Genomic DNA, 13,531 nt, shown 5'->3' on the forward strand with positions numbered 1-13,531 from the left:
CTCTGAATTTGAATATGAATCAGAAGGTGACCTAATCACTCCGCCGACGTCACTCCACGCCAACGGCTGGCTGGCTGGTTTACTGGCACCAGCTCTGACTATTCCTCTATTGGCAGATTATCACAGCTGTGATCGGGGCTTACAAAAAAAAAAAAAAAAAAAAAAAACAACCAACAAAAACATCATGTGCTCGAAATGTTCCTGGACGGTTTTAACTGGAACCAGCAGGAACATAATTACAGCATTTATTTGAGATTTTAGCTCAAGTATGGGCGGCATTCAGGGGATGTTGGAAATATCACAACTGAATAAAGCTTGTCACTTACGGCTATGATTGGACAGGATGCTTTTGTTTACATCAAATCCATTAAGATTTGTAATTGAGCTCTTCGCTGCTTGATTTAATGGAGCAAAAACATTCAAATAAAGACCACAACAAACCATGTTTGGACCCGTTCTGTACGTGTTTCCAACCAGAACCACCTGAGTTTAACAATGACGCAACATCTGCATATGTCAATGTTAAAAGGAAGCATTACAATGTCATTTACACACACTATACTAAGCGTTGCCTCTGATACTGCTTCTACTTTGTGTGTACTTCTGGTGCAGGGCGAACGTTACTGCATGTTTAAATAAACCAGAGCTCTTTGAAAGCCTTGACTTCAATGATTGCCGCCACATATGATACAGCAGGCCATAAACCGGCTTGTTTGGTCAGTCTAATCACAGTTTGCATTGGCACGTGCTTTTAAATGGTGTGCAGCCAGTTTATCAGAGGTGGTTTTCTTCCCTTCCAACCCGAGCAAAACAAAAAGCTGATGTCTCTTCACAACGTGTGACAATCAGCCGGTCCGTGGAGCCTCTCTCTCTCTCTCTCTCTCTCTCTCTCGCTCTCTCTCCGCGCGTGGCTGCCTATCTCTCCGCGTCCCTCGCGGTGTGGATTAATCCGCCAGCGTGACTCTCGAGAAACGCACCGCATACAAACCTCTCCCGCCTGCTCTTTTTAACGCGCTTTTTTTCTCAGCAGCCTCCGCCATCGATAAAGAGATTAGAATGGAGCAGATTTAAAACACGGTCACGGGATAATCCCGGGTTACTTTTTTACACAGTGCACCCCCCCCCCCCAAAATCTGACAGGCCATTATGTGACAGTGCACGGAGCCAACGTCTAAATCAATTAAGTTTGCATTGCCTCTTATATGTGCACATCTGCTGATTTCCACACGTTAGTATTGATTCACTGTTTGCAGTGTAATAGTTTGGGATTCTCTGACATTTTGTCTGAATGATACTGATGGATTACTGCTCTCTGTATTTGCAATATTTGGCAAAAAAAAATACACACATGTATGTATTAAGGCCGCAACTAACACGTATTTGACCCAAGGTGATCTATTCAAAGTGCTTTGATCATAACAAAGAACGGCATCGACTCCTCCCTTTGAAGAAGCTGTGGCCATGTTGCTGTTAAAACAACTGGAATTATGAATTCATGAATACGATCATCAACTGTCTCGTCGTGTTAATCAATGCTCTTCACTATTTCGTTTGTTTAAAATGAATTCATTGTCGTAAACCAGCTCTGTTCCGAGTGATTAAAGGTGTAAAAGACGACGACTTTCTGAATGTCAATCGTCGTAATACTCTATAGTGATACACTGCACGGGTCGTTATCTCTTTCCCAAACACAAACCAGCTGAGGTTGAGAGACTGAGACACGCCGACGTGCCAAGAGATGATGTCATTTACCTCGTGGGCCACGTGTCCCTCTCACAAAGGTGCCACTGTGCAACAATATTCCTGGTGTTTTTAAGACAATAAAAGCCTTTGATTTGGCGCCTGTGTGTGGTGTGTGTGTGGTGTGTGTGTGTGCGCACTAGTGACCGAGTCAACACGCGGCTGCAGCAGCTATTTAGGTCACTGTGCTTCAGCACGCGGTCAGCTGACTGCCGCGTTCAGCGTCCTTTGCTGCCCCCCAGCGGTAGAAACATGAACTACAGCGTGCTGTATTTGCGTATGCGTGTTTTTTTTAATGGGAACTAATGAGTCATTACTTACCGTTAAAAGGCAGCCCCCTCGTGCGTGTTGTGTGCTCCCCTGGTAGCCTGGTTTGAGTGATGATGACATCAGTGTTACCATGCTATGCTTTCTGTAAATATGTCACACTATGGTCCAGGAAACGTGTCAAAGCCTTCTCTATGCTGCCAGACATCTATAGCCATTCTCATGGAGATCATTGAAAAATCTCCAATTCACTTTATTGCCTAAAAAAACAAGTTATTTTTTTTAGATATTTTGCCTAAAAACACAGAACAAGGAGTGTAGCTTTCAATCTCTACAGGTTTGGCCTCCATTTATTGGATTTTAAGCTCATTTGAACTAAACTGAAGTAATCTCGACTGCAGCTCTGATCTCCATCAGCCTTAAAACCTCAAACATGACTAATCCAACACTATGAACTCCTCTACATGTAATTAGAAACCCCAACACGTTCCTTAGAATAGCACAGAGGACACAATGGAGTGTCCTAGATCCTACCGGTGAATCCGGAGCAGAGTGAGCGCTCCTCTTCCTGCCTGTGACGGGGGATCAGCTGACGGATACCTTTGATTTTTACCACCAATCTAATGCAAGTGAACACTTCTTACAGTAACTCCCCACCAGAGTGATGAAATGAAGGATGAATAGCATGAAAAAAGGAAAACCAGCTGTGAATGTTTTATCATTTATTTACAAAAAAAACCGAAAAAAACCACACATTGGCTACAATGTAAAAATAACCAAGACAAAAATGTAGGTTCAAAGCGGAGGAAACGCGTCATCGTTCTCATGTGACGCCGATCACGTCACGGAAAATATCACCTCATTAGATTTCTTTCTTTTTTTTTTTTTTTTTAAAAAGGAACAAAACTGTTTACGATTACTGGTCTAAAGATGATCGATGTTGCAGTCTGCATCCTCCGAAGTTAAAAATCTGCGTACAGCTCTTCCTCTTCCTCCTCCTCTTCCTCTCCCGGCTCGTTCTCTAGAACTTGAACTCTTTGTATTTCTTGGCGCCGCCTCGTGTGTCCTGTGGCTGAGCCTTCCTCTTCTTTTGCTGCACGGGGAGAGAATAAGACAAGAGCTTATTAATATTCAAACGTCACCAGACGGGGAAACCGAAATGAGGGTAAACCACGCGTAAGACATCTTTTGTCTCCGTACCTTCTGTTTGGCTGCGTGCTCAGCCACCATGTCGCTGAAGTCCTCCTTCTCCACCTGCGCCTGCTGTTCTCGGACGTGCTCCTCGTACTTCTGCGTCATGGCCATGGGGTCCAGCTCCAGCTCCTCCGGGGCCAGGGCCACCTCCACGCCCTGGGACTCCTGGCCGCCGCCCCGCCTTACGGGCCGCCATGGCCCTGAAGACCGCACAGAGAGAGAGAGAGAGAGAGAGAGAGACAAAGAGAGAGAGAGAGACAGAGAGAGAGAGAGAGAGACAGAGAGAGAGAGAGACAGAGAGAGAGAGAGAGAGACAGAGAGAGAGACAGAGAGAGAGAGACAGAGAGAGGAGACAGAGAGACAGAGAGAGAGACGGAGACAGAGAGAGACAGAGAGAAAGAGACAGAGAGAGAGACAAAGAGAGAGAGACAGAGACAGAGAGCGAGAGAGAGAGAGAGCGAGAGAGAGCGAGAGAGAGAGAGAGAGAGAGAGAGAGAGAGAGAGAGAGAGAGGAGAGAGAGAGAGAGAGAGAGAGTTAAGGAAAGGCAGAGGACGGAACGTCGCAGCGTTTCAGTTTATTTGGACACATAAACGAACAGTGAGAGCGCTCTTACCCCCGACACGTCGTAGATGTGCGTGGAGGCCATCATGGCGGCTCCCACGGGACCGGTTCGTCTCTCTGGGAGCACCGTGAACAGCTGTGGCGTCTCGTTGCTATGAACACAGGAGCGAGGTCAAACCCAGAAAACGGCTCATATTCGTCATTTCTCATTTTAGATCCAATATGACAACGTTTTAGAACCGAATGATTGTCGGCTACAGGATTTTCTTCATTCGAAAACCTCAACCGAAGCTTCAAATGCACAAAAAAAAAAAGACTTTAATACAGCTTTACTGAGAACAATTATATTTCATAATACAACTGATGTTCTGTGTGACGAGGAGAGAACAAACGGCGTTTCATCCATTAAACTATGAAGCTCTAAAGTGGGCGTAAAGACATTTCTTCTCTAATTTGAGGCAGTAAAAAGTAGCGAGTCAGTTCATTTCTTAGATGAACTATGCAGCAGCCATTAATATAAAGAGATATTTATGTAAATGTGCATTAATGCTTTTATCTGTCATGTTCTAAGCTCTTTCAATGAACCCATTAACTGAAAACCAAAACGTGAAACGCTCCGTCTGTTGGGGAGTAAACGGGAGACTGGCAGAGCGACGCTCACCCCATCCATGGCCTCCTCGATCTTCTTCTTCCTCAGCTCTATCAGCTCCGGGGTCTCCATGCCGGCGGGGACTGATGAGAAGCCTCCGGGGGTGATCAGCCCACTGAAACACACGAAGAAGAAGAAGAAAAAACATGAGGACTTCGTCACGCGTGTCCGTCTCATGAATGCATCTCTGTGAATAACGAGCACTCTGAGCGTTAGAACATAAAGAGGCAGGAAGGGCCTCACTCGTTCATGCAAACACTAAAAGCAAGAGAATGACACATGACGAGAACACAGCACTCACTAATACGATCATGAAAAACTTTCAGTTAACTCGGCAGCAGCAGATGGCCACTCCTCCAGATCGACACGTTGCGACTTCCGTACCTGTCTGCCGGCGTGACGAATCCCGTCTCGTCTGGTTTCTCCTCGTCGCTCTCCTCCTCCTCCTCTTCCTCCGACGACTCCTCGTCCGACGGCTCCAGTTCTCCCCACGGTGCGTGATCCACCTCCTCCTCCTCCGCTTTGGCCTGACCACACGTTCAACACACCGTTAAGACACGTCTCCTCACACCGGGCAGGCGACTAAGAAGCCCGCAGTTATACCTGTGTGTGTGTGTGTGTGTGTGTGTGTGTGTGTGTGGGGGGGGGGTCCTGACCTGGAAGTCTGCAGCGTTGGTCCCGAACACGTCGCCGTAAAGCGGCTTGCCCATCTCATCTACCGGCGGCTTCCCCCAGCCTCCGCGTGGTAACCGAACGTACAGTTCTGTCGGAACGAGGAGCAAGAAGACGAAGAAGATCAAAAACAAAACCGACACGGGAAAAAACGTCTTTCGCGCGGATTTAAATAACTCTGAAGTGGTCGTCTTACGTCTGGATTGGAGAGTTGAGTCCGGGGATCTTGAGGTTGGGGTAGGAGGGAGGGGGGCCGTACCTCTGCATGGCGATCAGCCAGGGGGGGGGCACCTTGTGGGCGTTCTGGGGGGGGGGGGGAGGAGGAGGAAGAGACACGTAAGCTCACTGACCTGTCCTCACTACAGGCTTTAAAACACAGTTTTACTCTTCTGTCTGGATCCTCTGTGGAGCGTCGCATAACATAAAATCTTCCCAGGTATTTAATTTTTTTTAGCTGTTAATATCTCAGCTTTTGCGTTCCTCTCCTTATTTACGTGTCAGCGTAACAGTTGACCTTCCTGTGGTAGTGGAGTAATAAGGTGAGCGGATCTTACGGGTCCGACTGGCATCCCCAGAGCGATGCGCAGCTCATCGGACAGATCGCCCGGCTTCTTCTCTTTCAGACGCGTCTCAACTCTTTCCCCTGCAGAGACACACACACACTACACACACACACACACACACACACACACACACACACACACACACACACACACACACAGCAGGTCACTCTGTGGGCCTTTTAAAAAGCAGCATCAAGAATGAAAGGATTGGACTGAACGGCAGCGGTTGAAGCACCTCGTAGTACAGGTCTCCGTGGATGGTGGAGCTTGGGTTTGATCTGCCACTTGAAGAAGGCGTCGTGGAGCTTCTGGTAGTCAATGTCGATCTTCCCCATCTTGGGACGAACCTTCTCCCTCATTTTGGTTTTCATGGTTTTGGCGTCCTCCTGCGAGCGGAAAAAAAACAAACAAACAAAAATAAAGACGCCGCGTCTGAATTTTCGCCTCCAGCTCTTCTAAAGAGGAAGGAATGTGACTCCCACCTTCTCCTGCAGGGCCTCCCTCATCTCCTGGATCCCCGTCTTCTTGATGAACTCGGGCAGCTCGAACGGGGGCTTCTCGATACCCCTCTTGCCCTGCAGGTACTTCCTCTTGAAGCACCAGTGGCGGGGCACGGGCACCGTGTTCCTGGTGGCCTTCAGGTGGACCAGCAGCTTGGGCTCGTGGGCCGTCACGTCGTGCATCTCCACCACATCCGGACGAGCCACCAGCTGGAGCAGAGAGACGCAGGAGGAGAAATGAAAGGTTCAAACACAAAGAAACAAAATCACCATGACTCCACAAGACTACTGGCCTTCATGTACCTGTTTGAGTTCAGCCACGGTCAGCCTGTTCATCCTCCTCAGCTTCTTCTTGGAGAGTTTAGGTACATCTGGCCTCATATCCTGCACATGAAAAACATTTTGAAATCCTCACATTAAACAGGATGTTTGTTTTATTCTTTTCTATCTTCGCGACAGAAGGGAAACATCCGTACGTCGTCGCTGTCGTCGCTGTCTTTCTTCTCGTCCTCGAAGCCTTTTTCCGCAGCACGGCCGTCTCCCTGCTTCTCCGCCTTCTCGGGCTCCTTCTCCTTCTCCTTCTTCACGTCGTCGGTCAGCTACAGAGACAAGGAGATGGCTTCATTACAGCGAAACAAAAAGCGCATGACGTAAGAGTGGAGAAAGCTAATAGTGCTGCGTCGCCACCTTGAACGCCTCGAAGATCCTCTTGAAGAAGATGTAGTTGGGGTCGTAGATCTCCGGCTCCTCTGTGATGTACTCGATCTCCACCTCGGGCTCCTTCTCCTTCTCTTTCTCCTTGTCTTTGTCTTTCTCCTTCTCCTTCTCTTTGTCGCTGCCCTCCTTCTTCTCCTTCTCCTGCTCCCTGCTGCTGCCTCCGCCGCCTGCTCCTTCTTCTCCAGGGCGCGCTTCTTCTTGCTCTTCTTCTTGCGGTTCTGCGTTTGCGGTTTTTCTGAAAGGAAACGGACAAAAATTGGAGTTTAGGAAAAAACGTCTCTTTCTAGTACAGCGGTACTTACGGGACAGAGAAACAGACGTACGTCTTTCTTAGATATCTGACTGTCGTCGTCTTCCGTCTCAGACATGACCGGCGCAGAGGAGTTGTTCATGTCCGTCTCTGCTGCCTCGTCATCTTCCTCTTCTTCGGACAGGAGGAGAACAGAAACGAGACGAAATCAGATTAGTAAACCAGATGCTGCTGCGTCCCGGTGGACCGCGTTTTGCAGCGGCAGGGCACTCACCTGCGGGGTCGGTGAGCTGCTCCTGCCGGATCTCCTTCAGCTGGAGGATCTTCTCCAGAGCTTGGGGGATCTTGGGCCCGCTGACGCTTACCTCCTCGCTCTGCCACACCTGGAACGGAAGCGAGAAAGACTTGTGACCAAGAATGTAGCACCGGGAGTCTCCGCCATCAATCAATGAGGAGATCAAAGTCCCCAAAAACTAGAAAAGTGCACTGATTCTAAAGCTAATGTCCACTCTATTCCCCAGCTTTAACTGGAACATCAGTGGGATTGGCCTACCTCTCTGTTATCTTCTCCGGAGGAGGCGGCACTCTCTGTTTCTGGGTCGGCATCATGCTGACACCAGGAGGCAGCGGCCCGCGGGGATCCATACCTGCAAAAAGAGACAGATGTCAGGCGATAAAACCTCACCGACGATGTGATAATTCACACCAGACGCGGGATGAAAAGTCTGGCCCTAAAAAAAAAACATGTGAACACGAACGCCACATTGCCAGCGTACCTCTCACTCCGCCCATGGGAGGCATGCCTCTGGGCCCCTGGTGCATCTTGACCATCTCCTGCTGACGCTCCTGTTCCATCATCACCGCAGCCTGATGTACAAGGAGGAAGGAGAGGAGACTTAAAATACACAAGTGATAGAAAAGGAGTAGAATCGAGGGTTCTAAGGGAGAGAAGGGAGAACAGGATGCGCCCGAACTGTTAGGAGGTGATTCTTTTTAAGCTGGTATATAATTTGGAAATGCACAAAGCCTCTTTCCTAAGAGTCTTTGTTACATTTGACCAAATCTCTAAATCCTACGGGAAGCTCTCTCTGACCAGGTGGACTATCTCCATCGTCTCACCCCTTCCTGCTCCAGGAGATCCTGTTCATCCAGGACACGGGACTCACCCTGTGATACACAGAATCAACCAACGACCGGGCAACAGTCAGACAAAAAGTCACGTCACGGTACCGTCCGTCTGCTCTGCAGCGACTGTGGCTAGCATCTGTCAGACAGATAAGTGCGGCAGGAGCTGCTGTGGTTTCAGTCAGATTCTCCAAAGCAGATACTTTGTGTTGCTCTCTATCATTTGTGGATTATCACAGTCCGTTAAAACCTCACCTGCTGCTTGGCTCTCTCCTCCTGCTGCAGCACCATGGCCGCTCTGTGCTGGGCCATCTTCAGCTGGTCGTCCTGCGACAGGCCGGGAGGGGGCAAACCCGGGGGCTCCATGGCCATGTGGATGCCAGGCGGAGGGGGCCCCCCGGGCATCATGCTCATGGGCCTGGAGCATGCCAATGCCAGGAGGCATGGGAGGCATGGGCATCGGGGGCATGGGAGGGATTCCTTGCATCTGGAGAGGAGGAAACGCGGGAAAACTAATTTGTATTTGGCATAAATGTACAAACTAACAGAAGGGTTTTCCTTTGAGGGTGGAATAACGGTGCAACACATACAAGAGGTTTCACACATTTTCAGCTGGGTTTTTTTTTCCATTTGATACGTGACATTTACCTGGGAGCCCATTGATTTGTCATCGTTGGGTTTGCTGAGGAGGATCCCCGTCTGCAGAGAGAAACACAAACATGTGGGTGAATACGTTAGTGCAGAAGACTCGATGGGCAGCAGGCTCGGGCTGCAGGCGCAGACTTAGTAGTAGTTCCATTTACCTGAATCATGTAGCCCTTCAGTCTGTCCATCAGCTCCTGAATCATGTAGCCCTTCAGTCTGTCCATCAGCTCCTCTCTGGGGACCTGAAGAACCGATAAAAGACTTACTTCAAGGACGAAACGCAGAGCGCGCAACAACGAGCTGCGTTTGCACACTAGTTAAGCCCCTTCAACAGCTAAACGGACTACCAGAGAAGTCAGCTAACGTTAACTCTGACAAGCGCTACATGGTACTTCATTGAAGATAGCTTAACAAGCTAACAGCTAACTCAATGGGCTACTTACCCACGGGGGTATGTGCCGTTAGTGCTGCTTTCATTACGTTTTTTATTGGTAGTGTTAAATTGCCTGCATTAGATAATGCACGTACATTTTCAATGAGTGTAAACACACCGCGGGGCCTAACTTTAGCTAACAGCAACGGAAGTGTTACGTTTTGCCAGCTAGCGTTAGCAACTGACTAGCTATCGTTAGCTAAACAGTCCTTTCCCTCCACTGCGCTCTCCTTTTTTTTCCCCGGTCTTATCTTACCCATCGTGGGCGCTCCCAGCTCCGCCAGCTTGGCGTGAAGCTCCGGGTGGCTCCATGTGTTCAGCGCCGCGATAGCACTGCCTAAATCGGACGGGAGGGATTCGGTGCCCGGCGGTCCGTCGGATGCCATGTTCAGGTTCTCTCAATGGGGACAACGGGCGGCTGCGGAGGACACGCGAGCGGCGCAGAACCGGACGAGCGCAAAGCATGACGGGAAGCACCTGCCGCACTCCCTGCTGGGATATGTAGTCCGAAAGGATGAACGTCGCATTTACAAAATGTAGCCTCTAGATGTCCTTGTTGACAGCTTTAATCTTGTGTGACATCCCTAAAATCATTCCTTATGGCTTCGTGTGAATGTGTAAAACATTCTGTTTTAAAAGCTTATTATAAAAACAACAACAACAACAACATCAAATATAGTAGCAGTAGTAGTAATGTTGGAAGAAGTATGTAGATGTATTACTTAAATAAAAGTAGCATTACCACAATGTAAGCCTACTCAATTGATAGCCCTGCATTCAAAGGTAAAAGAAAAGGATGTAATCATATATTTAAAGTTTCCAAAGTAAGTAACCAATATGCAGCAGAAGTGTTGAGTTGGTATATATTATTATGGGTGGAGGGGATTGTTATTACTGGTGCTCTTATACATATGATGTTGCATCTGGTCGAGATTGACCTAACTATTCCACCTACTGTTGGGAAGTTTGAGAATATAGTCTATAATATTTCATTAGGTGATGACGCTGATGCTGCAAAAAAGGCCTTCTGGTTGTAAAATAATCATTTGTAAACTGCTAAGGGACAAAGATATCCTTCGAAATTAAGTTAAAAGTGGTTTATAATGTAAGTAAACTTCAAAGTGTACTTGAATTCAGTATCTAAGGACATAACATCTCAGCACTGAAAAGGGCAAAGCTACAATTAGGACGCATTAACTCCCATAATAATGCACATCGTCATAATAAGTCCCAACAGTGCAAATAAATCCACCCCAAAAAGATTGAACTTCTGTATCTGGCACTGTGTGGTCTGTGCAGGAAAAAAAAACAACTACAGTGCATGAAAGCACAGAGTGTATAAAAGCCCTCCCTTCCACTGTAGTGGGCTTTTATGACTAGCGGATATCGCGCAGACGCAGTGTGAAGGGTGCACATTAGATCCAGTTCAGAACATAGGCAGCAGGGCGTTCGTTTTCTAAATAATACGCGCTGGTAGAGAGAGCAGGGGAGGGGTTGAACCTTCAACAAACATGGAAGGAAAGCTAAGCTGGATATTGAATGTCTAAATAAACTGCCTTCTAGAGGAAAACATCCGGAAAGGTAAATATACAATCCCTTCATTAACACTGGTTTGCGTCCTGCAGTTTGCGTCGCGCTGCAGCCAGACGCATATCTAAAAATGCCTTTTGACGTTTGAGCCCGAACTTTTTTTTTTTCACGAGAAGATTTTGGAAGTTTGTAAGTCGTGTTGTGAAAACTGTACGCAATCACGTAGAGCAAACTCTTCGCTTTTATAACTTTCGCGACACCATAAAAAAAAAACCCAAACACACACCATGAAATCTGCCCGATTACTTGCGCGTAAAATCTCTTGTTTATCGCGTGCGGTTGTGTCCTCCGCGCACTGTAATACGGATACCGTCTCCGATGGGGAGGGTTAGTGTGCAACGAAACGGGGGGTCGAGCCCAGCTGTTCGTGTTGGTCAACTTGAAGAAAGTTGCAGTCCTGACAGCTGGACACTGGATCGCCTCTCAGGGACCACACCCACCACCGAGGACTGCATGCTTATCTGTGTGAACCATGCACGAGGACATGCCTTAAATATACACTTGATATTCACTGTAACATTCAACCACTCACAGTAGAATGGTGGATTAAGTGTTATCTAAATGGAGCAGCTCGTTTTAAGTGAGTGTGAAGTCAATTTCCTACATCCTACTTTTGAGGGAGATCACTCCCAAGAGTCATTGCATTCATTCTCCTCAACAGACATGTGTGTAGGTGCAAGCGTGTGTGTGTGTGTGTGTGGTGTGTGTGTGTGTGTGTGTGTGGTGTGTGTGTAGTTTCTCTGCAGGTCTATTTTTCTCTTTTGGATATTTCATTTCACAGTGTTTGGAATATGAACCCCTGCGTGCAGAAATGCACCAGAGGCAGGTCAGAAATGCTTACTCACTGCACAAACATGGACACCCCCCACACTCACCGCAAGCATTACTTACTTACAGTATTTAGGGCAAGACTGCTGAAAACCACTGGCACACGAGACTCGGACACGCATCAGCAGAAACGCAGTAGACTCACAGACTGCGCTGACGTTTTGGGTTGGTTTTCAAAATCCTTGTGGGACTGCTGGTAAAACTCATGTGACCCCTGTGTCCCCATATCTTGCACACTTTTCATTTTGCAGCTGCATATCATGTCTCAAAATTGTACAATGGCAGCTATGATATGGAGGAAATAGCATGCTGATCCATGTGCACATAAACACAATATGTTGTGTTTTTGGGTGCAAGCATATTATTTCTCCAGCAGAGAAATGCAAACAAATTAGCTCCAGCAGAGTCTTGGGGGGATTTTTTTTTTGTCCTGTGTTGTGATTCAGCTCTGTGTTGTTGGACTGTGGCTGCTGGTGAAAAAGTGTGGTGGCTTTTCTTTATGCGTCTGGACATGCAGTCTACTGCTTGTCATTTCTCATAGATGTCACTACCTGCACTGAGGTGGAGGATATATTTGTGTGTGTGTGTGTGTGTGTGTGTGTGTCTAAGGGGGGGGGGGGGGGGGGGGGGGGGGGGGGTGTATGTAAGTGTATTTCACATGTGAGGGGACATGAAATATTCATTACAGACAGATTGAACTCACGTTGGGCAGAGTGGCGCCCCGATAACACGCAGCAGAGATGAAAACCACCAAGATGGGTTGTTGTTGTTAGTGGAATATAGTATATTTTGTTGTTTCCTACAGTATCAAACCTACTTTGACATAATGTTATTTTAATAACTGGTATTAAAGTAGCTTAACAAGGGGGAACAAATGGCATGTACAGTGACATACTGTGTCACATATGGCGTGGCCGTGGCTCATTGGGTAGAGAGTTGCCTGTTCGCGGTTGCCTGTTCAATCCTCGGCTGCTCCGAGTCCTGTGCCGAAGTGTCCCTGAGCAAGACACTGAACCCCTAACCCGCTCCCCGGGCGCTTCTCATCCCTATCCCAGTATAAGGATGGGTCAAATACAGAGGACAAAATGTGGGGATGAATAAAGTACAATACATTTTTTGGTAGTGCTAGTGAGTTTTGTGTACCAATGCTAAAGGAGTACTGTTTTAAAAATACCTTATTTTGAAGAATAAAACCTCAAAAAAGAATAGCCCAAATAGATAAGTCTTAAATTACCAAAATTCTGATTTGAATTAGAAACCGTCTGATAAAACAGTGAAAATCTGGCCAGACATTCAATGCTAATGTTAGCTTTCACTCCTTCAGTTTTTGATACTTAATGCTATGACACAGTTCGGTAACTAACAAGTTTTGAGTTTGGTAGTATCAAAAGTATCTGTTATTGTGGTCTTAATCATTTTACTAGAAAACATGGTAGAATAGTATAAATAGTTTTAGATACTGAAGTGTAAATAGGTGTTATGCACTAGCAGTGGTAGTGCTAGCACTTTTAGCTAGCTACAGCTGCTGAGACTGCTAGTTAGCTACAGCTGCTAGCACTGCTATCTAGCTACAGCTGCTGGGACTGTTAGCTAGCTAGTGCTGTAGTAGCCTTTTAGCAGTAATATAATATATATATATAAAAAACAGTATAATTGTAGTTATCTGCTAGTGTGGTATAAAGTAGTTGTAGTACCATCCCTTGATAGCATCAGCAGTGTCAGAATTTGTAGTAAAAGTGGTCAAATTTTTTATTCTAACGCAATAAAACGATTCTTCACGGTCTGTAAACTTGATG

At 47.0% G+C, this 13,531-nt stretch overlaps 1 protein-coding gene across 1 annotated transcript; it reads right to left on the reverse strand.

Moving 5' to 3' along the window:
- Positions 1-2,716: 2,716 nt before the first annotated feature.
- Positions 2,717-9,725, reverse strand: sf3b2 (splicing factor 3b, subunit 2). Its single transcript, XM_068728178.1, is given in 28 exon segments — positions 2,717-3,100; positions 3,208-3,382; positions 3,799-3,915; positions 4,426-4,527; positions 4,797-4,939; positions 5,069-5,154; positions 5,157-5,175; positions 5,262-5,387; positions 5,639-5,746; positions 5,883-5,909; positions 5,911-6,033; positions 6,130-6,357; positions 6,451-6,531; positions 6,624-6,746; positions 6,835-7,020; positions 7,023-7,084; positions 7,087-7,099; positions 7,188-7,288; positions 7,389-7,497; positions 7,668-7,684; positions 7,687-7,761; positions 7,891-7,981; positions 8,495-8,653; positions 8,655-8,726; positions 8,888-8,938; positions 9,043-9,075; positions 9,113-9,126; positions 9,574-9,725. Coding segments are annotated over 28 exon segments (2,643 nt in total). The 5' UTR covers positions 9,704-9,725; the 3' UTR covers positions 2,717-3,028.
- Positions 9,726-13,531: the final 3,806 nt, after the last annotated feature.

Source organism: Cebidichthys violaceus, unplaced genomic scaffold, assembly GCF_023349555.1.
Source record: "Cebidichthys violaceus isolate CVI_PGR_0920_01 unplaced genomic scaffold, fCebVio1.0.p SCAF_41, whole genome shotgun sequence".
NCBI classification, from domain to species: domain Eukaryota; kingdom Metazoa; phylum Chordata; class Actinopteri; order Perciformes; family Stichaeidae; genus Cebidichthys; species Cebidichthys violaceus.